The sequence below is a fragment of the Pangasianodon hypophthalmus genome, chromosome 17 (assembly GCF_027358585.1).
Source record: "Pangasianodon hypophthalmus isolate fPanHyp1 chromosome 17, fPanHyp1.pri, whole genome shotgun sequence".
NCBI lineage: Eukaryota > Metazoa > Chordata > Actinopteri > Siluriformes > Pangasiidae > Pangasianodon > Pangasianodon hypophthalmus.
In genome coordinates, this window is record NC_069726.1 from 7,699,694 (window position 1) to 7,726,767 (window position 27,074).

Genomic DNA, 27,074 nt, shown 5'->3' on the forward strand with positions numbered 1-27,074 from the left:
CACACCTCAGTAAGAGTCTTTACAAGAAAGAAATGACGACTCAGATTAGAAAGTTGATTTTCCTAAATGTTTATTATTTGCATCATAAGAAGTCAGATGTCTGGTACAATTTATATCAATGTCAATTGAGAATCAGAGCAAGGACAGGAAGAGGGGCTAAAAAGCATGAGAAGCTTTACTCCACAGAAGGCCTGGTTCAGTGTTTAGCAGCAGTCAGGGTGAAGCTTCCACGCTGGTGAAACTGCATGTCCCTCACACGCCGAATAGACTGAATCTGAGGCTGGAAGGCACAAAACTCATTATAGTGTCTGTAGTCTCCACACTCAAATAGATACTGGTAGCCTCTGTAGCCTGGGTACTGGTATCCCACCCAACTAGAATTAAGGAAAGAGTGAAAGAGAGTCAGTATTCGAGTCATTCGAGTCACAGACTTTTAAGAATTATTTTAGGACAAAAAATAATTTATGAGCTGTGCATTCAATAGTGACTGTTTCTATGCTTTAAAATGTAACAAATCTCACTGTAATGGATAATTAATGTTACTTCAATGGTCTGGTTTAAGAATTTAGAAATAGGAATGATTCTCTGTGTAAGGAATAACACATGACAGACCATGCTGTTATATGAAAATAATTCATGCCTGGATGGTTGTGACAGGGCACAAAAGTACATTTTTTATATCTGTTCATTACGTGGAACTACTATCCGAGCCATGCTTGATATATAGAAAATACTTGTATATACAGCATAACTCAATTAAATGTAAGAAGTGCTACTTTGTTTACTGCTGATACTGAGCACAGCCATGTTGATTTGATGTTACTTGATAAACCAGGAAGAACCCAGAGTTGGGGAGACCACCCTGAGTAGGAATTCTGAGTTGAGGGGGTTTTCTTGGGTCAAGTTGAATGCAGCATTAGTAAGGAATAATGCTGCATTCTACTTAGCTCAGAAGTGGAAAATTGGCGCTTATAATGACATAATTTTCAATCTCTATGTATTTGAGCTACAAAGTGGGCAAAACATGGATGCTTTCATGTTCCTCTTTTGTTAGCAACAATCTAGCCAGCTAACTGTGTTGATGTATATTTAACTCCTCAAAACAGTGATCTCTATAGTCAATGTTACAGATTTAACAAGCAAATATGTCTATATGTCAACTGATCTAAAGCAATTGCTTGTATATATATATAGAGAAGTGCTACCTTGTTTCCTGCTGGTGCTATGTGCAGCCATGTTGATTTGACATCACTTGCTCCACTCGGAGGAACTCAGAGTTGAGGAGACCAAACTGAGTTCCTGAGTAGGTATTCCACACTGTGATATTAGTAGGAATTAATTACTAGAGACTGATTTAATGCAGGGGCAGAAGGGTGTCAAACTGGGTAGCATTACTGCCCCTCAGGTTCAGGATCCCTGGTTGGATGCTGAGTTTGGGTTACTTTCTGTGTGGAGTTTCACATGTTCTCCCTATGTTCCTCCCATGTTTGTGTGGTTTTCCTTCAGGTTCTCTGGTATCCTCCCACTGTCAAACACCATGAAGGTAGGTGGATTGGCTATGCTAAATTGCTCCTAGGTGTGAATGTGTGTGTGCATGGTGCCCTGCATTGGACTGGCGTCCCATTTTGGGTGAATTCTTCCACCTTTCGCCCAGTGTTGCTAGGTTTGGCTCAGGATCCACCACTGCCCTGACCAGGATAAAGTGGTTATTGACGCTAAATGATGAATAAATAATGATTTAACACTCACGCCCCACCGGGAACTCTCACGCTGCCCACTCGGTCACAGAAACCATGTGCCCACAGTGTGGGGACATCATCCTCGTGGATCTCCATCTTGTTGCCCTGGAAATCAGGCAGCTCGTACAGGCAGATCTTGTGCTCCATGGGGTCCTATGTAGTGGGGTTAAAAGAGGAGAAATTTCTGAAATGTAAAGAAACATACACTATATGGGCAAACGTATGTGGACAACCCTCCTAATTCTTGAGTTCAGGTGTTTAGCCAAACCCACTGCTAACAGGTACATAAAATCAAGCACATAGCTATGCAATCTCCGTAGACAAACAATGGCAGTAGAGTGGGCCATACTGAAAAGCTCAATGACTTTAAACGTTGCACTGTCATAGAATGCTACCTTTGCCACAAGTTAGATTGTGAAATTTTGAAAATTTTGAGAGGGAAGGCCCCTTCTTGTTCCAGCATGACTGTGCCCCTGTGCACAACGCAAGGTCCATAAAGACCTGTTTGACGAAATTGGTATGGAGGAACTCGAGTGCCATGCACAGAGCCCTGAATTTAACCCCTCTGAACATGTGTGGGATTAACTGGAACAATGATTGCGAGCCAAGCCATCTCACCCAACATCAGTGCCTGACCTCACAAATGCTCTTTTGACTGAATGGGCACAAATTCCAACAGACACACTCCAAAATCTTGTAGAAAGCCTTCCCAGAGGAGTGGAGGCTGTTATAGCCACAACTGCATATTAATGCCCATGGTTTTGGAATGAGATGTCTAACAAGCTCATATAAGTGTGATGGTCAGTTATCTACATACTTTTGGCCATATAGAGTATTTTCTGATCTGTCATGCTGAGAAAGCTTTTGTACTTACCATGCGTATGGGCCGGAATGACATGATACAGTCACTGCGGTAGCTGTTGGACCAGGTGTCCCAGCGAGGATACTCACCCTTCTCCAGGATAAACATCTCCCCACGGAAGTTAGTCTGCTCAAAGGCAACAAAGCTAAACAGACAGAGAGAAAAGCAGAAGATTCGCAGAAGATTCGCAGAACAGTCAGGTGATCAAGATCAAGAATAAAGAGAGGAAGAAGAACAGTATAAGTACACGTATAAGAGGAGGAATTGCAAGTCTATTTGCTATCATTACCTATCTGTATTCCTTTTGCTATAACCACTTTATGTTTTAATACAATAGTAATATACATGTTTTATACACAGTTTTTTAGTGAGAAACTTACGGGCCACACTCTACAATGATACTGCGTACTCTATCAATTCCATGGTCACAAATGTTCATGCACTCATTGTTGATCTCCATCATTCTGCCCTGGAAATTCTCCTGGTCAAACAGCATCATCTGGAAGAGAAAGTGTAAGTGTAAGTCTAAGTATTTCAGAAGGATTTTCTATCATCTGCAGATGTGTAAAACATACAAAACCAAAGTAAATCTGGACAATCTGATTATTGTTATGAGTTTCTTTTAGATGAGTACTTTTGTGTTATACAATGTCGTTATTTCCTAAGTGCCATTAAATAATTCTCTGTAAAGTTTTGTTTGGAGGAGTAAAAAAACTTACTCTGTAGTTGCCCATTCCGGCCTCTCCAGTCTTGGTGGCCTTGCTAGATGCAGGAGGGGCAGGGGCTCCCTTATCCTTGGCATCAGTGCCCTGGCTGGAAGCGGACTTAGTCTGAGACATGTTGATGGGGTTCAAGAGAGTCTGTGGGAAAGAGCGGAAGGGCAGAAAATGTCATGGGACTTTAGGGACATATTCCAAACATCCATAGTGGGTCGTCATAATGAAGGATGGTGAATCCATGTGAGGACCTGGTGAACTTTGACTGGTTGGAATGAGTCTGGATAGGTTTTTGGATTTATACAGTATTTCAAATGATAGACTTAACTCCATAAATACCATAGATACTTATGCATCCATTTTGTATGTGTTTGCGATTATTGGCCTCTTACCTGCTTGAGTACAGCTGTACCGTTTGGTGTAGGCTGGCCCGTGCTGCTCACTCCATCCAATACCCTACCTTTTATACCCTGGCAAGGGGAGCATGGAGGGGTTTGGCTTATAATAGAAACACCCCTGTCATCAGAGTTTCTTAGTTCTAAAGCCATGAGGTTATCCCATTGGCCAGAAAAGCTCTCCCTTATTGTCTGTACGCACTTTAGTGTCAATGGAAAACCCTGACAGTGTCACTTTGCTCTTTGTAATGGTGCTGCATGGCATAGACTGCATTTGGATGTGAGGAATGTATAGGATAAAGGTCAGGTCATGCTAATTCTCCACCTGTGTCCTCTTGAATTTTACTTTGCCAGAACCAGTGATGTGTTTAGAAGTATTTTAATTTCATAGAAGTGTTACCCTATACAAACCAATTGCCCATCTCACTCTAATTTACTCAGCACTGAACAGAACAAGTAAAAGGTTCAAATAGATGAATTTAGTCATTTATGTGGATAAAACACACACACACACAAGGTTTCAGGGAAATACTGGGGAGGGATTTTTAATCACATTGTAGTTACTATTTTGTTTAGCTTTACACCTTGAAACACCTTAGAAAAGTCAGTCACTTCACACAGTTAGAGACTAAATAAGCAGGACTTTTGTTTTTACTTTAAACTTTTTTACATTAAATATGTTGATATTTAATAAAATATTTGTATTAAATATTAAATATGTACATTGTGTAGAAGGAAAATATTACTGAATATAACAAATATAACAATGAAAAAAAAATTAATATGCTGAACTAGAAATGATATTGCTAGCTAACATACAATCACATACTATGCAAAAATACATACACACACACACACACACACACACACATATATATATATATATATATATATATATATATGTGTGTGTGTGTGTGTGTGTGTGTGTGTGTGTGTATATATATATATATATATGTACACACACATACACTCGCATAAAGGTCCCACTTGTGCCACCAAAACAGCTCTGACACATCATGGCATGGACTCCACAAGACCTCTGAAGGTGTGCTGTGGTATCTGGTACCAATTGGCGTTAGCAGCAGATCCTTTGAGTCCTGTAAGTTGTGAGGTGGGGCCTCCATGGACCGGATTTGTTTGTCCAGCACATCCCAAAGATGCTCAAACGGATTCAGATCTGGGGAATTTGGAGGCCAAATCAACACCTTGAACTCTTTGTCGTGTTCCTCAAACAATTCCTGAACAATTTTGCAGTGTGGCACAGCACATTATCCTGCTGAAAGAGGCCACTGCCATTAGGGAATACCGTTGCCATGAAGGAGTGTACTTGGTCTGCAACAATGTTTAGGTAGGTGGTATGTGTCAAAGTAACATCCACATGAATGCCAGGACCCAAGGTTTCCCAGCAGAACATTGCCCAGAGCATCACACTGCCTTTGCTGGCTTGCCTCTTACACTCTGACACTCTGACCAGTCTGCGGCTACGCAGCCCCATACGCAGCAAGCCGCAATGCACTGTGTGTTCTGACATGTGTTTCTATCATAGCTAGCATTAACTATTTCAGCAATTTGTGCAACAGTAGCTGTCAGTTCACCAGTTGTCCTTCCTTGTACCACTTTTGGTAGGTAATAACCACTGCATACCGGAAACACCCAAAAAGACCTGCCATTTTGGAGATGCTCTGACCCAGTTGTCTAGCCATCATAATTTGGCCCTTGTCAACGTCACTCAGATCCTTACGTTTGCCCATTTTTCCTGCTTCCAACACATCAACATCAGGAACTGACTGTTCACTTCCTGCCTAATATATCCCACCCCTTGGCAGATGCCTTTGTAACGAGATAATCTTGTCAGTGGTTTTAATGTTATGGCTGATTGATGTATATATATCATATTTTTCCCCATTATTTTCATAACATTATTTTCACATCGACCAAGTTTATACTAGCATTTACATCAGATGAGGAAGTTACTTTGCTGTAAACATGTGTTTTGTATGGTATTGAACCTTATATAGGTAGGTGGTATGTGTCAAAGTAACATCCTCATGAATGCCAGAATCCAATATTTCCCAGCAGAACACTTCCCAGAGCATCACACTCCTTCTGTGTATATATATGTATGTGTGTGTGTGTGTGTATATATCACATTTTTCCTTCACATTTTTACCTGAAGCTGCTGGCCCATATCTGCATGACTTTATGCATTGCACTGCAATGAGTAGGTGTACAGATGTTCTTAATAAAGTGCTCAGTGTATATACAAAAGTATTTAAATAGCGAGTATCCGTGAATGAATGAATAGTCAGAGAATGATGGGGACGACAGTTTCAAAATTCACATTTATTATCAGAACATACAGATAACATACAGAGTTTATAAGAATTAGATACACAAAGTACACAATCGATAGAGCTACTAGTTATTGCTGAAGCTATTTACCTATGTCAATAAGAAAATCATCACTTACAAACATACAAATGTCTCAGGTAGGCTGGCAATACCTGTTCAATAACTAATATTATTTATCATTTTAAGGTAAAATCATTGTATGAACTATGAACTGCCTAAGGTCTACCCCTGTAACTTCTACGACATGTATGAACTTCTAATTTCTAAAGCTACAGCTTAAAAAAGGAAAGGAAAGGAAAAAGAAGCATTGTTTCATTACAGAAAAAATATTCTCTGACTTGGTCATTCAAGTCACAATGTAGTTTTAAATATTAAAAAAAATATATATTCAAAGTCAGAGCAATCTGGTCATATTTGACCAATTTTTTAGACTCCTACATTATATATCATTACGCCTCATCCTTAGGTCCATCTACTCTATATAGATGATATTTAGGGCTATGACCAATATATACAGTAAGTTGGCAGGCAAAATTTGTTGATATTAAGCTTTCACTGACTTGTACAGCGTTGAGATATGCTGTGCCCTGGTTGTAAAAAGTTATCAAGCTCTTTGTTGTATTATGTCTGTTTTGGTACCAGAATAATCCCAAAGAGTCATTCATGTGTGCTAGTGTTGATTGCTTTGAACATGACAATAAATGAGAACTTATTGTCATTTTCATCATGCTGAACATTAAACATAAACATTAAGTACTACTCTTCTTGTCTGAAAAGGAAAAATGGCTTGATATCTATGTAATGAGGCATGAAGTATGCATTACATTATAAAAGCCTTACAGTGGCCTCCCATCACTCAGACTTTTTTATTTCCACAGTATGGACATTAATACAGTAAGAACACTCACAATGTGGCCATTGTAGTGCTGGCTGCAGAGCAAAGAAGACAAGTGAGAACACTACACTTTCACCTCCCTATCCATGGAGCCTCCAGACATAATGTAGCATTTGCACTTCTGCCACTCTAGATTTATCCTAGCCTTTGTTAGCAGCACAATGGCAGCCCAGCCCATGGGTGCTGAGTTGGGGCTTTTGGCTCGGCCCTTTGCCAGGGGAGGCTTTAAAAGGATGGTGGTGTGTGCCAGGGTTCACTCTCTCATCAGGACTTCCTGACCTTAATTGACGCGAGGTGAGTTCCTTTCCGCTCTCCCCTCAGCTCTCCTCCCCACTACTCGTCTAAGTCTCTGTCCTCACCCTCGTTCACACCAAGTGCTAAAGGTTAGGCAAGGTTGGAGTAAGCAGTGAGCATGCAGGGCTTTCAGACTCCAACACCAAAATGTATCACCATAGTGCCTTCAGCCTTGTATGTAATTCTTGTTCATCTCTTTAAATAGCTTGCTTTTGAACAATTCTGCTAGGTTTTATGACCAAAAAGTATGCTTTTATAAATTTGATGTGGTAAATAAGATGACTGGCTATGTATTTGATGACTCGTGGCCTAATTTATTTGGTTAGCCACTTGCAAGTTCATATTAGCATTTACGTCAGATAAGGGAGTTACATTGCTGTAAACACGTTGGTGTTGCTATTGAACCATTTAAATCTGTGTGTTTCTTGGCATGTTTTACTTTATATGTCCCAATTTATTATAATTCGTTCCATTAAATTGCATGTCTTTTTGCTACAGGCAAGATGAATCATCATTGTACTAAGTTTTCTGGCCACTGGAAGGTATGCTTATCGATGTCTCGTAGATATTTTAAGTTTCTTCTGCAAAAACTATGCAAATTCTTTATCTTTATTCATAGGAATGTTTACGTTCATACTTGATTAGCCATGGCCAAAATGCATATCTTTTTTTAAAAGTGCCTAACCTCTGTCTTTTAGATAATTGTATATGATGAGGAGTGCTTCCAGGGTCGCCATCATGAGTTCACCTCTGAGTGTTGGAATGTTATGGATTTTGGCTTTGAGAGTGTCCGCTCTCTGAGGGTAGAAAGTGGAGCGTAAGTGCACAAGTTATCCGGTCACAGGAGATTGTGTTACTCGTTTAGTTATTGTTGGGAGGACTGCTAAATTACATTTATTAAAAAAAAATTATATAAAATAAATATGATTATTCCAGCCATAATCCTCTGGGGCTAGATTATGAGAATATGTATTCAAATCAGATAATGTGTTTTCAAATACATCTATGTTCGAAAAAAAAAAGTATTGTATCATATCCATTATCTAGTCTTCAAATACTGTTGGCTCTCAGCAAGGAGGTGGTAAGGAGATGATATCTGCCAGGTTTAACAAATGATCAAAATATTCCACCTTATAAAACCTAAGTTAATAAAAAAGGAAAGTTGAGTTTATAATTATTTAAGCTATTTCATGGGGTGGCTAGATGGCTGGCTAACTGATTTATAGATTTTTATTTCTTTCAAATATAGCTAGATTTTGTGTAAGGGTAAGACTGGTGGGTCACCTATTGTTTAAACCCATCATCCAACTTCAAATTATTTTGCTATTTAACCACTGCCCTCAACTACTGGTCTAGTGCTTACTTTGCATAACCCTCCATAGGTGGGTGGGCTACGAGCACCCCTCTTTTCAGGGCCAGCAGTTTATTCTTGAGCGTGGTGAGTACCCCCAATGTGATGCCTTTGGAGGAAGCAACGCTTACCATATTGAGAGGATGACCTCCTTCAGGCCAGTCTCTTGCACTGTAAGTTTTCAAAGCTTCTACACTCTAGCATTGCAATCCTCTCAAATTCAATCTCAGGCAATGAAACAAATGTGACTTGAGAAACAAACTGGAATCTCTTGAATCACGGTAGAAGGCCCATCATAAATATGTATTCTTTCCAATTAATTCTTACAGAACCACAGGGAGAGCAGGATGACAATCTATGAGAGGGAGAACTACCTGGGCCGCAAGGGGGAGCTAAATGATGACTACCCCTCATTGCAGGCAATGGGCTGGTGCCACAATGAAGTAGGCTCCATGCGCATCCACTCTGGAGCGTAAGCATCACTTCGTCTTCTAAAATACTTTGTATTCTCATTATTTGTTAACTAATACAGGTTTACAGATTTCTATGTGTAGTTGCTAATATGTTTCATGTAATGTTTATGTTTTTAATTTCAGTTTTATTTGCAATTTTGACTTTGCTTTTTATTTTCATGTGATAGGTTTGTGTGTTACCAGTACCCTGGCTACCGTGGATATCAGTACATCATGGAGTGTGACCGCCATGCAGGCGAGTACAAACATTTCAGGGAGTTTGGGTCCCACTGTCAGACTCCTCAGATCCAGTCCATCCGCCGCATCCAGCAGTAACCTGACAATTCTCTGCCAACTTACGCCACAAAAAAAAAAAAACCTCCCTATTGATCTGTGCTGAAATAAAATGTCTTTCTTACAGCTCAGACTACAGACCCCAGACTACTGTTTTCTGTCAAGTGCTCAAATGTATCACAACAGATAACACTGCAGACATGTTGTCCTCACATACAGAAATGTTTTAAACTTGGATTTCAAGGTATTAGTTACTTATAACCTAAATAAAATACTAATATAATGAAGAACCATTGTCAAGCAAAAAGCATTATCAAGCTAGATCTAACAACTAATTAAGTTAGAACTTAGTTGTAATAGACTAAAACCACAGCCACACTAGCCATTGGCAATTGGTGCATAGCAGCTACTTAGCTAACTTGTAAATCAAGATCAAGAATGACTATCCTAAATATAGCTAGCTAATTTTATTAATGAAAACAACTAAACCAATGTATTAAGCTGTTACCATGCATATACATTAGCAAGCCATAAACTAAAGCTACATTGTTAATGTGTATATTAATACAAGACACTTCATTAACTGTTACATACATTATATATATATATATATATATATATATATATATATATATATATATATATATATATATATATATATATATATACACGTAAACACACATTTTTCAATTAAAATAACATTAAATTAATTTAATTTAAAATTAATTAAATTACATTAAATTATAATGTAAATGACCATTATAGCTGGAAACTGATTATTTTTAATGGAATATCTACATAGGCATAAAGAGGGCTATTTTCAGCAACCATCAATTCAGTGTTCCAATAGCACATTGTGATAGCTAATCCAGGTTTATCATGTTAAAAGGCTGATTAGCTAACATTCATTAGAAAACACTTTTGCAATTATGTTAGCATGGCTGAAATCCATTGTGCTGATTAAAGAAGCAATAAAAGTGGCCTTCTTCAGGCTTCTTGAGTATTTGAAGCTTCAGCATTTATGCGTTCGATTACAGACTTAAAATGGCCAGAAAAAACAACTCTCTTCTGAAACTCATCAGTCTATTCTTGTTCTAAGAAAGGAAAGCTATTCCATGCAGCATATTGCCAAGAAACTGAAGATTTCATACAACACTGTGTATTACTCTCTAAAAAAAAAAAGAACAGCACAAACTGGCTCTAACCGGGATAGAAAGGGTGGGAGAGACCAGTGCACAACTGAGCAAAAGGACAAGTACATCAGAGTCTCTAGTTTGAGAAACAGATATCTCACAGGTCCTCAACTGCCAGCTTCATTGAATGGTACCCAACAGTCAAGAGGTGTCAAGGGGCACCTCCAGGATGCTGGCCTTCTAGTCAGAGTTGCAAAAAAAAAAAAAAAGCCATATCTGAGACTGACTAATAAAAGGAAGAGATTAAGATGGGCCAAAGAACACAGACATCAGACAGAGGAAGATTGGAAAAAAGTGTTATGGACAGACGAATGTAAGTTTGATGTGTTTGGAACACAAAGAAGAACATTTGTGAGACACAGACAAAGGAAAAGATGCTGGAGGAGTGTTTGACACCATATTTCAAGCATGGTGGAGGAAGTCTGATGGTCTGGTGGTGCTTTGCTATACATGATAAAAGAGATCTTGAACAAGGAATGCTATCACTCCATTGTGCAACGCCATGCCATACCCTGTGGACAGCACTTGATTGGAGCCAATTTTCTCCTGCAACAAGACAATGACTGAAAGCACATCTCCAAACTATACAAGAACTATTTAGAGAAGAAGCAGTCAGCTGGTATTCTATCTGTAATGGACTGGCCTGTGCAGTCACCAGATCTCAAACCTGTTGAGCTATGTGGGAGCAGCTTGACTAAATGATTCATAAAAAGTGCCCATCAAGCCAATCCAACTTTTGGGAGGTGCTTCAAAAAGCATGGGGTGAAATTTTCTCAGATGACTTCAACAAACTGACAGCTAGAATGCCAAAGTGATTTTGAAAATTTGAAGGACAAAATTCTTATTTCAAGAAAAAAAAAAAATCATATTTCTAACCTTGTCAATGTATTGACTATATTTTCTGTTCATTTTACAGCTCATTTGATGAATAAAAGCCTGAATTGTCTTAAAGACATTTTGATAAAGACTTATGCTTGCAATTTGTTTATATATGACACATGTAAATAATTAAGTTAATTTCCATGCTGCTTTGTGGAGGGAATAATACTGGGTAAGGGACAACCATGCTAAAAAAAAAAAAGTGAGGTTGTTATAGATGCAATAGTTTAACATTTAAATGTTCAAATCTTATGTTATGGCAAGAGTGAATATAGCAAAAAGACATAAGGTGGTCCTCCTGGACGAGAATGTCTTTCCCAAGTAGAAATTTTCAGCAGACACCTGTTTGCAAGCTCTTCTGCAGAAGCTCAAACAAGCAGACAGGGTTAAAAAGCAGAAATGCAGTGGTCAGTCTCAGAAACTGACTGCAGCAGATAAGGCATACATCAAGCTAAGTCCCCTTAAAATCAAAAGAGGTCCAGTACAAACATCAGCTCAGAACTGGCAGAAACCACTGAAAGCCTGGTCCAGCAATTTATAGTCTGGAGAAGTCTTGTCAGAAATGGTCTTCATGGAAGAGTTGTGACCAAAAAGCTATTGCCATTCTGAGGTGGAAATAAAGCAAAGCATCTCACCTATGCACAAAAGCACAAGCACTGTGATGTGAGTAATGGCAGCAGGTGCTCGGGAGTGATGAGTCAAAATTTGAAATTTTTGGGTCTAACAAAAGGGTTTCCATCAAGGGGCTAGAAAGCGCTACATAGATGAGTGTCTGCAGACAACAATGAAGCACGGAAGAGGTTCCCTACAGGTTTACTGATTGGATCAAAATGAATGACTGCTGTACCTCACTGCTGAGACGTACAAGCAGATTCTTTAATAATTGTTTATTTGAGGGATGGGCCCTCTGAGTGCTCTTATAGGTGGAACTTTCTGCTGACATGCACAAAAAATCAAGATACATTATTCAATTACAGAATTAAAAATTCCTGTAACCTATTCAATGACCTACTCAGTCAGATACTACTTTACCCAACTGTTTGTTTGTCCTGAGCAGTTATACTGCCCACTGTTCTTCAGAGAAATCCTCCAGGTCCTGCACATTCTTTGCTTTTCCAGCATCTTCTGCATATTTGACCCCTTTCCAGCAGTGGCTATATGATGTCGAGATCCATCTTTTCACACTGAGGAGAACTGAAGGACTCGTACACAACTATTACACAAGGTGCAAACATTCACTGATGCTCAAGAAGGCAACACACTACAAGATTAAAGGGGATGTAAACTTTTGAACAGGATGATCGGTGTAAATTGTTATACATACAAAAAACATAGCTTTTTATTTAATGTCAGGGGTGTGTAAACCATGGGTGTTAACCTCAAATTTTGTCCTGCTAAAAACAAACATGTCCCATAAACTCTCTCCTTTCCTGGTGGTGAATACACACACACACACGCACACACACCAGGGTCCAAAAATCTGCTATTTTCTGAATATATATTTCTTCCCCAAATGTATTAGTTAGAAAAATTATTTTTGAAAAATTATTTTTATAAATATATATATATATATATATATATATATATATATATATATATATATATATATATATGTATATATAAATATATATATATATATAATATTTTGACCAATAAAAAACAGAGCAAATTTCATCTTCCTATGTCAAATGGTTGATGAGATATATGCATTTTCTTGTTATAGTGCTCCCTATGGGCCAATTGTTATTAAATTTGAGGGGTAGTGAGAGAGTCTCCTACTGACAATATGCTGTAAAGTGCATAGAAATTTAACATTGCCTTCAGAAGATACAGCTCATTTAATACATACATGCAATGGCCTAAAAGTCATTGACTTGTAGCAGCCAAGTGGTTTGATCAATCAAAATTGTTTTAGTATGTTTTTGTCAGCAAACTCTCTAGCTGATAGATGATGATTTCATATTTTATGCTGATCAGATGAACAGCCTAGGAATAGTTTGAAAAATAACTTTTTTTTTTTTTTTTTTTTTTTTTTTTTTTTTAGAAAATGAAAGATTGCAGAAACCTATATCAGCCGAAAGTAATTGGCTACAAGTTTTACTCTATTCCCTATAGTTGTGAAGATATAGTTATCTGAGTTATCTGACTTTAGCCCTGCCTCATACATGCCCACACCCCTACCAAAGCACATGATCTCAGAATCTTTTCCTGTATAGGCCTTTCATGTTTCAACTGGATGCACACAAGCCTTGTAAACTTACACCTCTTTGAGTAAATTATGCTCTGTCTTGTTAGATTTGATTGACATGTGGTGACCATATTGTTTACAAATGTGATCATCAGGGTTCACACTCTGCTGAGTAGTTTGACACCAAATGGCAGATCTAGTTCTTGAAGCATTTTTGTTCGAGACAACCTATGGAATTAGTGGCAAAAGGAATTTTCACTGCAGGAATGACGGTATTCAAGATATGAGCCAAAACGTGAAACACTTCGTTTAGCGCCACCATTAGGCTGATTGGGCTCATCTCTCTTGTTCTAGCAGCAGTAGGGAGTACTACTTACTGACCAAGTTTCATATCTGTTTACTGTAGGAGATGAAGAAGAAGAAGAAGAATCCTAAGAAAAAATAGAGTTCCAAGACTACTACTAATAATAAGGAGAAGACAAAGAAAAATCCTAACAAAAACAATAGGCTTCCAAGCATGTTGTGCTTGGCCCCCTAAATATAGCCAAAAGTGGAGATTATCAGGGTTCAAGTACCTTCAGCAAACATCATCACCAGTGGCCAGTTCTTGCCAAGTTACATAGAACAATAAAGATTCCATAAATTAGCGTAATTATCAGGTTTTGTGAGGATTGCTCACAAAGCTTAATAAGTATGAAATATTTGAAATTATATGAAATGTTGCTGAAAGCCATTTGACTGAAGCTGACCATGTTTTTGTTGTAACCCAATAGGAATTAAAATCCAGTTACAGATTAGCAGAACAATTCAACACAACAAATTTCAGCTCAATCACAGTTTCAGTTCCTGAGAAAAACCTATCTGAACTTAACTCCACCCCGTCCACATCTATAACCCAAACTTTGCACACTTCCTCATAACACTGGCCTGAATGTGCCTTTCAAGTTTTGTGTAGATCCATACAACTAATCCTCAGTTAGAACTGTTTTACTAAATCAGTTCTAACACATTAAAACTCTGCCCCAATTGGATTGTCATGTGGAGGCCATGTTGTTTGCAAATCTTTGCAAATGTTTATCATAATTATTGAATATTAAAATCTGATGAGTAATTCGATACCAGTTTTTGGGAACAGAGGCCAAAAATATCCTATGACTATTTTGCAAAAATATATTTAGCATGTTATGCAAAGTTTCATAAATTTGAGTGGGTGTGGCTAAATGGTCCAAAAAAGCAAATGTTCAGCCAAAGGATAATGAGGAAATATAAAATGCACGATGGACTTTATTTTTTCCAGAGATATGCTTCTTTTTGTGTGAAAATCCATAAACACCACCCCAGTGGCCAATTAGAGTAAATTGCATGTCTTACTAGCCCTGTACATACCTTTCAGTTTTGTGTGAAACCATACAAGCATTCGTAAGCTTTTTGTGTAAATTAGTCTACACCTCCTTAGAATTTATTGTTGTATGGCAGCCAGATTGTTTACAAATGTCAACATGTTATTGATAATGATTGAGGTTCACATTCAACTGAGTATTTTGACATCAAGATTGTGAAGAAAATTAGTATTTGCATATTATGCAAATTATCACAAATTTATGTAGACAGAGCTAAATGGTCTAAAGGCAATTCTTTTTTTTTATTTTGAGCAAACGAAACAATCTAAAAAAGAATTTGTATGGTACAGCTTATTTTCCAAGAGATATGCTTGTTTTTGTGTGCACAAACACCAATTCCCCCAGTGGCCAATTTGATAAAGATTGCATCAGATAGTAGTTGTTCCCTGCCCGATCCTACCATTCAATTTTCATGACAATAGGTCAGTTTTAACCCTGTTAAATGCCTGCTGAAACCTGATTGGCTGATGGTGGCTATGTTTTTTTAGTAATCAGTAACAAAGTCATTATCAAAGGTCCACTTACAGATTATCCCAGATATGCAATCTACCAAATTTCAGCTCAGTAAGACTTATGCTTCCTGAGAAACAATTATTTGAACTTAACCCCACCCCCCTTATATATGACCACGCCCCAAACTTTGCATATGACCTCAGAATGGTTTCCTGTATATCTTTCAGGCTTTTCTGATTTTTTTTATTTAATTGATTGGCATATGACAGTCATATTGTTTATAAATGGCAGCATTTCTTGATAATTAATGAGACATTCACATTATTCTGAATAGTTTGACAATTTTTTTTTAAAGATAGGCCAAAATTCCTAGGACTAGTTTCCAAAAGTAACAATGCAAATTGTCACAAATTTGAGTGGCCAGAGCTAAATGTTTCAAAAGTCAGTTTTGTATGGACTGAGCAAAACAATCAAGCTAAAAAAAAAAAAGAAACTTAACTGTTCTCCTTAATTTCCAAAAGATATGTTTGGTTTTGTGAGCACAAATATGAATACTGGCCCAGTGGCCAGTTTGAGTGGGTCCCTACCCAAACCTGCTTACATCTGCTTGACTGATGACAGCCATGTTATTAAACTAATTAGGTCATCATCAAAAATCCACTTATGGGTAACACAAAGATGCAGCATACCAAATTTCAGCTCAATTGGATTTACAGGTGCTGAGAAACAGTTATCTAAATGGTTTGATTGGGAGAACTCGAGGAATCTGTGGCAGAAAGAATTTTCTTTGCAGGACTTACTATTCATGAGATATGGACCACAATGTAAAACATGAGCTATTGCGCCACCATCAGGCCTGTGTAGGTCTCTTCATGTGCTTGAGTAGTGGAAGGCAAACTGCATTTTTCCTCTAAATTTGGTGTTTCTAAGACTATGATCTTTGCTCTCTATACTGTTTTAGTGGAGAATCAGAATAATAATTATTATTATAATAGTGGTCCAGCACTTTCGGTTCTCATGGACCCCTAATAATAATAATAATAATAATAATAATAATAATAATAATATGAACAAAAACAATAGAGTTTCAGCACAGAAGGTGCTTGACCTATAATATTGGGAATGATTACCTGCATGTGTGCAGTGAATGTGCTGTAATGGACCTCCTCACGGGTCGCTTGGTTTCTCACAGTGCATTGGTCTGAATAAACCATCAGAGGGCGCCATGTAACCAAAAGCCAAAATACCCCCCATCCGCAAAGGTCGACGCTTCAACTGGTTTAAAAATGAACATTTTCATAACATAAAAAACTGTAATAACAGAAATGGACAGAAAACCGAATTCGTCACAACTAAGTAAAGAAAAATTCAATGTATAAATAGTGAAATAATTGTTGCTGTTGATATATTTGAGTTGAGTTTTGAATCAGTGTAGATTTCAATAAAACAATGCGGAGTTAAAAGTGGAACTTGCTGTGGGAGATGTTCATTTCTGTCAGGTTGCTCGTGTGAATTAACAGTTCAACTCCACACTCTTGTGAGTTAACAGTTCAACTCCACACTCCTGCTAGCGGGAGTTAACAGTTCAGCTCCACACTCCTGCTAGCGGGAGTTAGCAGTTCAGCTCCACACTTCTGCTAGCGGGAGTTAGCAGTTCAGCTCCACACTCCTGCTAGCGGGAGTTAGCAGTTCAGCTCCACACTCCTGCTAGCGGGAGTTAGCAGTTCAACTCCACACTTCTGCTAGCGGGAGTTAACAGTTCAGCTCCACACTTCTGCTAGTGGGAGTTAGCAGTTCAGCTCCACACTCCTGCTAGCGGGAGTTAGCAGTTCAGCTCCACACTCCACCGCGCCGGAATCCAGTTCGTGTTTTTTTGCGGCGCGTTCACACTAAGAGGAAGTGCAGCTCCTGAACAGCTTCTACTGCAACAGTAGAAAATCTACTTCACAGCGAGCTGTGGTTGGTCAGATAACCGAGCAAATACATATTCAGCGAAGTATTTATATATTTTCCTCGGATCGAAGATTTCGAGGGACAGCTTTTTTAAAACAACTCTGTATATTCAAACCGTTTGAGAACCGTTGAGTGCTTTGAGGTTGTAAGGATTTTGTGAACTATGCTGGACGGCCGTGAACAGTTTGAAGCCTTTTTCAGCAACTCAAATGCGGATGCGTCGCGCTAACAGCTGAGTCGGGGACTTGAAGATGAGAAGCCAGAACACCAAGAGTTTCTTTCCTTTCTAAAGAACTTTCTGAAAGCTGGATGTGTGTCAGTGTGTGGGATTTTATCAGCGGAGGTTTTGGTCTTGAAACAGGCTAACAGCGTCGACATGAATATTTAGTTTCGCTAACTGTCGAGCGAGCTAAGAGGCGGTTATCGTTTTTGGATAGCCAGCTAAGTGAGTTAGCCATGAAAATGAAGTTCCGCAAGAGTTAGATTTGTGGTTTGCAAGGTTTGTTCGCCAAAGCCAGCCGCATTTCTTTCTTTGAGGCTGAACCGTCGTAGGTCCGTTTTACATATGCTGACACCGACCAGTTTGGAAGTAAACGGTAGCACTTAGAAGTTGTATTTAGTCGCATTAATTGTTGGTGAGAGTCGCGAAGCGAGCTAACATCGAGCTAATTTCCTTTGGAGCGCCCCCTCACCCTTCACCAGGTAGTCACTCGTAAAGCAATAATACAAAACCATGTAATTAGTTTCCCGCTGCGTAGCGTTCAGTCCAAATCCACTTTCTACTGTTGCTGCTGATGGGTATGTGGCAGATTTGCACAAGGGTGAGAATGCGGGGGTTGTAAACTTTTAGCTACGATTTGACACTGCATATTTTAAACTGTTTGCTCGACAGCCTGTGAGATTCATCTGTATTGTAAATATAGAGCTATCTCGTAGAACGGGATAAACTCAGATGTTAGATGTGACGGCACCTTTCTCTGTTGTCGAGCAAAAAAAATGGAGGAGCGATAGCTGCCGTTGATGGAGCTGCTATCTAGTGCTGCATTTGAGAAAAAAACAGTTAAAGCCTCAGCAGTGATATATAACTAGATAAACAGGCAGCCCACACGCCTGCTTGGCTAGTTTTCAGAGCCGGATATAGGGAGCTAGCGTGTTAACCAGCTCGTCGATAGCCATTATTTTATCTTGTCAACAAGGTCTGGTCGGTAAAGCCGTAGAAATCGACCATTCGGTTCATCTTGGCCAGAGAGGTGCACTGGGAGACAGAGAAGCGTGTTTAAGAAGCGCGTCGTTTCACTGGTAAAATATCTGTTTAGATTTAACCGAAATTGAAGCGAAACAGCGTTAGCTAGCTCCCAGTCGTCGCCCATTTTCATATTTTTTTTTACTCCTTCTAAGTGAGCTGGTTTGTTATTTACCAGTTGAACTGTAAACACGGCGTTTGTATATACAGGTACAGGTCTTATAGTTGTTGTTTTAACGTGTGCGTTATTTTACACCTCCTGTGTTTAGGTTTTATTGAAGGCGAGCCGCCCGTTCCGGAGCCGTGCCCGGGTTACGGCTCGCTTACCCGGGCTAGCTGGATTAGCCAGCTAACAGCATTCTGATGTGTGAATTTACGTTTGAACACTTGGCTCGATTTTGACAGTCTTAACCAGCAGGTGGGTTCTCGCAATACGCTCACTGCAAGGGGTGGGGGGCCGAAAGGGAAAAATTGAATAAAAAATATTCCTGTAATATCTAGGTAGGATTGGATTGGTTGCACTTGCGTTCACGCTGCAGTTTTTACAGTTAGAAATCCCACCGCAAATCAACACTGCTGCTCACAGTAGAGACTGTGTTTCCCTCTTCGCATCAGTCTTGTGTTATTTGTTAGAATGACTGGTTTGTGAAGATCGGCGAATCGAGACGGAAGAAGACGGACGGGCTTGATCGATGCTCGCCCAGGACTCCCGCACTGCCGCCGTGCTGTTGGTTTTGTGTTGATTAGCCCGCTGGTTTTCGCGATTTCTTTGTGTCCGTAACATTCCCGCGGCTGTTTCTGCATCGATTCGATTGAGCCACGGTTGAAGATGGCGGACCTAGAGGCAGTTCTCGCCGATGTCAGCTATTTGATGGCGATGGAGAAGAGCAAATCGACTCCAGCGGCCCGAGCAAGCAAGAAAATCATTCTCCCTGAACCCAGGTAACAGATCAGCTAGACATTGGCGTTCAGCGCCTCATATAGACTTCTTTTTTCTTACTTTTGTGCTGTGTGTCAGCATGGTTTTTGATATGTCAGGTGGCATCATTCATCTCAGGATCACACCACAATAAGCAGATCATTCAACCTGTTAGCTTACATCAGGCAATTGCCTACCACATAGGAAGCTGAAGGTCTAAAACCATATCCATGCAGTGAGTAAGGAGAGCAGTCAAAGCCTGAGACAGCTCATCTGAGGCCATCTAATAAACCATCATTCTTCTCCTTTTGAGAAGTCAGTTAGTTTTTCTGAACACGCATGCACATGTATGTAAGGTTCCTCATTACTGGCCCAAAGGGGAATGGTGCAAATGTGCTTATGAACAGTGCTGGCCTTTTTCCTGTAGTTCTTCATATCACTTGAGGTCAATTGAGATCGTTTGGATTGGATTGGTTTATTCAGTAGGAATGTCACTCAAATCAGTCTAGCATGCTGTATTAATGCTGATTTAACCTATGTCAAGAATCAGATTGGGTTAATGTGTAGTCCTGTTTTTTATGTCCCCTTTAAAAAGTTTCAAGACATTTCAGAAAACCTTTATTATTGTTATATATATGTACAGCATGAGCAACTGTTTAAATTTGTGCAGTTTGGGGGGAAAAAAGTTGGTATCAGAGTGCAGCCAGAATACAGCCTTGTGAGCAGAGAAGGTTATGGGTCTTACTCAAGGGCCCAGTAGTTTTGGCTTTGCAGTATTAGGAATTGAATCCTTAAACTAGTGATTAATAAATAGTTCATATTCTCTACCACTGAACCACCCCTACCCATGCATCAATACTGTGCTAATTTTACTGTTGCACCTAACCCCATAGAAGTGAACGTGTGAACAGCATTTATGTCAAAACTTGGTGTGCTCTTAAAAGGAAGTGGTTAAAATGTCACACCAACTGAATACTACAGTTGAGAATCACTCAGTACAAACACCAGAGGGATACAAGGGTGGCTATTCATCACAGTACATTTTTAGATTTAGAAGATGTGTGATGTCATACTCTTAGTAGTTAAAACAGCATCATACTAAATTAATATAAACTCCCCAATTTGAAAATCACAATTTATATTTGAGGCAAAACAGGCTTTTTTTTTCTTTTTCTTTTTTCTTTTCTTTTCTTCTCCCAATGCTGATTATTTAGGCTATTTATTCATTCTGCTATTTATAAAGTGTTTTTGTTTAGTTGGTGTAAAGTCTAAAGAGTTGCGTTGTGCTCATAAACACAAGTACATGCAGATGAAACTTGGATGTAGATAAAGAGTCTTGAATTTGGTTTTGGTAATTTTACTCATTTAAAAATGTACCAGACTGTTTCCATGAAATAGTGGCTCGATATCTTAGAGAGCACAAAATCTGTACAGGCAGAACTTTACTCCATACAGACTGATCTCACAACAACCATAGCAAATATTCCGACGGAATTCAAGGCTATTTATGAAACCTCATGATGCATGCTATGTAGTGTGTCTGAATACTTATGGCATTAAGAATTATACTGTATATACAAGTATTTGCTTTAGCTCAATCAACATAGACATATATGCTTGTTAATTCTATACCACTGACTATAGAATGGTTAATTCTATAGATACGGTTCATTGATTTGAGGAAGCAAATAATCACTCATCACAATTAGCTGGCTAGCTTGTTGATAACAAAAGACAAACATGGAGGCATTCGTATTTTTTCCCCCACTTTGTGGCTCAAATTGTCAGAGGTCAAAAATGACTTAATTCTGAGCTCTGACTTCCCACTTCTGAAGTAAGTCGAATGAGTAATTCAGATAAGTTTAAATATTTTTCAGCTCAGTTAATAATAGCAGTAGTTTAATGATGAATAATGTTGTTCCTCTTTCGGCTGCTCCCGTTAGGGGTCGCCACAGTGGTTCATTGGTCCGAGTATTTGATTTGGCACAGTTTTTACGCCAGATGCCCTTCCTGATGCAACCCTCCCCAACCTTATCTGGGTTTGGGCCCGGCACTGAGAGCGCACTGCTGCTCGTGGGGTTGGTTCCCTGGCCGGGAATCGAACCCGGGCTGCAGCGGTGAGAGCGCTGTGGCCTAACCACTAGTCCTCCAGGGACCAGTTTCATGATGAATAGCCTGCTTTATTATGCAGGGTGCTGCATATATTTTCTACTACTGATGTATCTAATTGAGAGATTTGTATCAAATGAAAAGATGTGTAGTATTGTTATCGCCTTACTATTTGATATGGTAGTACGCATGTAAGTATTCACAACAAAGTGCATTACACAAGTGTTGTGAGAATGAAACAACTTTATTCGTTCGTCATCATTCAGCATCCATTGCAGGGCATCATGCACACATTCACAAAACTTATTTACACGTGGGGGCAATTTAGCAGAGCCAGTACACCTACCAGCCTACCCACCTGGGAGGAAAATCGCACAGATTGGGGAGAACATGGCAAATGCAACATAGACAGTAATTCAAGCTCAGGATCCAACCAGAGACCCTGATCAGGATAAAGTGGTTACTCAAGATGTGCACATTAAAGTTTTTGTCAGTTACTGAATGTCAGATGAAAGACCAAAACCTCTTAACAAGGGCTGTTTTCTAAAGCTACCTTCTTCCAGTCAGCTGTTACAGTGACTGCCTGGTAAAGCATCAGAGCCTGTTCGTTGTTAATGTGGTGTAACATTGTTCTTTCTGCTATATCATAAACAGCACATTGTAAACAGCACCTACTCTACAGAAAGAATGAAGTCACATGAAATTAGCTAGCTGTCAAAAATATTAGTTATGGTTGAAGGAAAAAATTTTTACTGTGCATGTGCATTTCACAGCATGGTGCTTGGGGCCAGATAGAATACGCTATTTTGTTATAATCGGTGTAGTTTGTTCTCCACCCTGTCAAAAAGTTTGTCATCAGTTGGATAGTGTTAGCAAACTAGCCAAACTCATCAGCAGAGGACAAACAAGACACAGATCAGGCGAGCAGAGGGCTTGAATCACTCGCTCTCGTCTGATATAACCAAGTTTAAATTGTAAAATTACGAGGAGCTCACAAACATTTCTTCTTTGCCACTATCAATTACTAGTAGTTCTCTAGCTCAATAACATTTTAACTGGGTTAAGATACCAAACCACAATGAAGATAAATCAGCTGAAAATCATTGGTTAACTTCTCATCAGCTTAGGGTAAGGCATTGTTTTGTTCTTTTTTTTAACATGAAAAAAATCTGAAACTCCATCTGGCCTGAATCCTGTTTCTACTTATAATATAGTATTTGACTCTGTAACATTTTGAATTGTTTGCACTCTCACACTGAATATCATATTGTAAATTATTTTTCTTCCCATTGTTTATTTTGGTCATTAAAAAAAAATCTCTGTAGCTTTAACCATAAGGATGATATCTGGCAGTACACACCATAAAACAGTAAACACCATAAAATATGACTGTTAAAGTCGATTTATACAATGGTGGAATATCAGTAATGTTTTTCAAACTTTTATAGAATGCTTGCTGGTTAAGAGACTTAAGTGATTGCCTTTTGTGGTGAAGGATACATAGAGTGCTGCCATTCGACTAGTTGACTAAGTTGTCTAACGTGATGTGTGTTCATACTACCTTATGAATAAAAAAAATCTCTATAAACACCAAAAAAAATTATATTTATCAAGCAGGTCTCATCCTGAATAGAGCACAAGTGTTTGCATAGTATTTCATTGTGCCTGCCATTACCACAGAAAATTCTATTATGTAAGACCTCTAAAGCCAAGAAACTACTTACTTTCCTGGATGTCACTGGTTTCAACTTTGAAAGGGTCTAAAAAATATATTTCTAGCAAAAAAAAAAAAAAATGGTGGGATTGTCACTACATATCACATCCTCTTCCTCATCATGTATTTATTTATTTTTTTTGATGGAGCTAAAGAATGTACATAAATATAGATGATTAAATAACTTGACCAAGCTATTTGGTGGTGGTGGTGGTGAGGTACCAAAAGGTTCTGGTATTCGGCCAGCATGCCTTTATTTAAACAGTGGTGGCTGTCAGGCTTGTGTAAAGGCTTAATCTAAGTGATTTCACATGGGTAGATTTCATGGGTAAGTTTAGGAAATACTGTGTTCCATAAAATTCCAAGGTTAATCCAGCACATTGATTGCTAATCAGAGGTGAAGTCTTATAGCGTATGGGTGAAATCATTCAGAACTCCCAACCATGTTGTAGTCTTGGTGAAATACAAAATATAAGTGAAATATATTGCAATATACTGTAAAAATGGCTAAAAAAAACCAACAAAACTGACAGTATCGATTAAAACCTTTTTAATGTTTTCAGCTCCTGTATGGCTGCATTAATTGTTTGAGCACAGCTCAGTTGTAAACGGTCTGAGGCAGCTCAATGCCACCACATGGTATTGGCAACATGAAATATTGATTTGAATTATCTTTATCTGTCATTTTCATTCTACTGCTTGAAATGTGTCACATGACTACATGGGTGATCTGATGGGCAAAACAGATATTTGCATGATATTTATTGAACCAGTGCAAGGAAGCACAGAAATGAAGGCTTCACTTTGCATACTTGGTGCATACAAGCTGCGCATGGTGTAATGAAAAGTGTGGGCGATTGTCATCTGCCTTGTTGCTTCTAGTTTTTGCAGTGCTGTGCTACTCTCCCCTTTCTCTGCATCTGTCCATCAGCTCCTCCCCTCTCACTCTTCCCAATGGGAAGTATACACATAATTTAAGCTGCTAGATGAAGCTCAGTTTGTGAATTATTTGTTCAATAGGGAACCAAAGAATAATAAGATATCTGTAAATAAATAGGGTTCTTGTACAGTTGCAGGGACATCACATTAAACAGTAATATATTCTGAAACCATGGTATACTATGGTATAATCTATACAGTAATATATACATTTTTGACCATACCAGCCACTACTATTCGCAGTAGTGCAGAAACGGCACAGTTGGTGCTTTGGGGTTATGGTCATTACCTAACAGTCTCTTTCAAGCATTCGCTTCAGTATCTCACTCTGGGATATCCTGGTTCCTGAATTGCCTAACAAGCTTATCTCGAAGACCAAGGCCAAACATAGCTGATCAGATTGACTCGTCTGTTTGCGAGTTAACAGAATGCGGCAGTGTGGGTTTAGTCACATCAAACCTATAAAACCTCACAAGTGTGTGGCCATGACCAACTTATTGCAGTGCAAATATCCTCAATTGATATTCCCTGAAACTAGGCTCAGGACATGGCCATTCTGCATGTGGAGTGGGTGCACAAGCCCATGGGAGGCTGTAATCCCTTCTGGGAATAAGCTAAGGTGATATCTTCCACAATCCAGTGTGAGCGGTTCTGTTTCATGATAGGTCTACCCATGAGGTGCAGCTCATGACACAAACAGTTGGACAGATTTCCTGATCCTCGCTGTCATGTCAACATTAGTCCACAGCATGTGGAGTGGGCAGAGAGTGTTCAGTCGTTCCTGGGCTGAAAATGCAATTGGCTGGCACAGCAGTGACATATTACTAACTTTGGGGATGAAGGTAGGATTCAGTAAAACTTTAGCATCGCCCTGTACAAATTACATACATGGCAGGTTTACTGACAAAGCATGGATGTCATTAATGCTTTGCTGTAGCCAGTGCCAGCAGTAGCGTCATTTTCAACGAAAGCACTTTGAGATCTAGCTCATCCATAGGGTCGAATGAAGGTTCTAATAATACTTCCAGCACCATAGCCAAGTCCCATGCAGTGAACAAAAGCCTAGATATGGGGCAGAGTCAACAAGCTCCCTGTGTGAATCGTCAAATAAAGGGGTGTCGGTTCATCATCTTGTTCCCCATACCTACGTGGCAACTTGAAATGGCAGCCAGGTATACCTTAATGGTAGAGAAGGCTTTGCCCCTTATCTATCAGTTCCTGTAGGAATGATCGTGGGAAGGGGACATTGGTAGGCAACTGAGCCCAAGGCCATGCACAATTCCTCAAACATGTGCCATTTGCTATCACATAGTGATCTTGTCGATGATGCTCTTGCATTCTGAATGGTTGATTATAACATTACCTGTGGTCAGGTTTATATTGGCCAGGCCCAGAGTGCCAGGTGTTCTGAATGGGAGTGAAATATTTCTCCATGAGCAAAGTAGTTGGATTATGTCAGCCAGCTAGTGTTTTCCTGACCAGCCAGGGCTATCAGAATGACTCCCTGCTCTCGGACTCTGCCTGGGGCCGAGTTGGGGGTTATCAGGTCCAATGGCAGAAACTCATATAAGAGGGTCTGTGGATGCTCATGTGCGAGCACATCCACCTCCATCGGCGCATCCTGATCATTCAGGGAATAGAACAAAGAGCACTGCATGTGCTCTATTAATGCCAAGTGATCTTTTTCCACATTGCTGTATATTGCCAATAGGTGAGCTGTTACTTAGGTGTTGTGGAGCTTCCAGTCTGTGTAATCTGGATTTCCCCTGGACAGTAAATCTGGGCTGGAAAAATGAGTGGCTCTCAGTGACAAGAACTGTGAACTGCTCCACAAAGTAAGTTTGTATGCCAGCGTGTGGAGATGGTGGAAGCATAGTCCCCCTGTTTGTTTATTTATGCGATCACTGTGGTGGTGTCCATCCTGACTAACAGACTTCCTTAACAGAAAATGGAGAAAGGATTTCAGTGCCAGGGACAACATGAGGAATTCTAAATTGTTGTGGGTGGAGAGCATGTGCTGCTCTCAGACACCGTTTATTGCTGTGCCCTCATGAGTGGCTCCCCATTCCACTAGGGAGTCATTCATCATGATCCATTTTCTGGCCAGGACAGCTCCCATTGGTACTCCTGTCATCAGAAAAGAGGAGTGTCTCCAGGGACTCATGGCCAACGTGCAGGTCACTGACATAGTGACATGGCAGTGAGCATGATGTAATGGATCCATTCTGATGGAAGCAACCCACCTTTAAACACCTTTTGTATACAGGGCGGCTACTACCCCCAATGCCATCAGACCAAAAAGTCTGAGGCAAACTCTGTATCTCACCACCTCTTCCCTGCGGAAAAGAGAGGCACAACAGAAAAACCTGCACTCTATCTGTGGAGTAGGTATGCTCTGAATGTGACTGAGTTCAGAGGCATCCTTATAAAAGGCACATTCGGAGAAGGGTTCACGAAACTCCTTTTACAGTTTATCACAAGTTGAAAAGATGGAGTCAAGGAATGAGAAGTGGGTGTATTTTACCTACCTGCACATGACCAGGGTAATCCAAAAGCTCTAATCCAAAAACAATAAGCTGGTCTGATAAATATGTTATAAAGGTCTCTCCAGTGCAAAGGAAGGAACATGTCAAATTTTGCAAAACACACCGACAATTCAGTTCAGTTTTATTATTATAGTGCTTTTGACAATGGATGTCACAAAGCAGCTTTACAGAGATCCAGGTGTAGATTT

General features: G+C 39.4%; 3 protein-coding genes across 3 annotated transcripts in view; 2 read left to right on the forward strand and 1 right to left on the reverse strand.

Moving 5' to 3' along the window:
• Positions 1–53: 53 nt before the first annotated feature.
• crybb1 (crystallin, beta B1) lies at positions 54–3,791 on the reverse strand. Its single transcript, XM_026943880.2, has 6 exons — positions 3,710–3,791; positions 3,321–3,461; positions 2,982–3,100; positions 2,614–2,746; positions 1,750–1,892; positions 54–374 (listed from the first exon to the last, which is right to left on the reverse strand). Exons 2-6 carry the CDS (start codon positions 3,438–3,440, stop codon positions 197–199), a joined length of 693 nt encoding a protein of 230 aa, XP_026799681.1. The 5' UTR covers positions 3,441–3,461; positions 3,710–3,791; the 3' UTR covers positions 54–196.
• Positions 3,792–7,154: 3,363 nt separating this feature from the next.
• On the forward strand, positions 7,155–9,488 carry cryba4 (crystallin, beta A4). Its single transcript, XM_026943921.3, has 6 exons — positions 7,155–7,253; positions 7,752–7,795; positions 7,952–8,070; positions 8,636–8,777; positions 8,934–9,076; positions 9,245–9,488. The coding sequence occupies exons 2-6, from the start codon at positions 7,757–7,759 to the stop codon at positions 9,390–9,392; spliced, it is 591 nt and encodes a 196-aa protein (XP_026799722.1). The 5' UTR covers positions 7,155–7,253; positions 7,752–7,756; the 3' UTR covers positions 9,393–9,488.
• Positions 9,489–17,025: 7,537 nt separating this feature from the next.
• Positions 17,026–27,074, forward strand: part of grk3 (G protein-coupled receptor kinase 3) — an 89,042-nt gene continuing 78,993 nt past the window's right edge. The window contains exon 1 of the mRNA XM_026943872.3: positions 17,026–19,601. Within this exon, the coding sequence (XP_026799673.3) occupies positions 19,489–19,601 (113 nt within the window). The 5' untranslated portion in view covers positions 17,026–19,488. The remainder of the gene's footprint in view (positions 19,602–27,074) is intronic.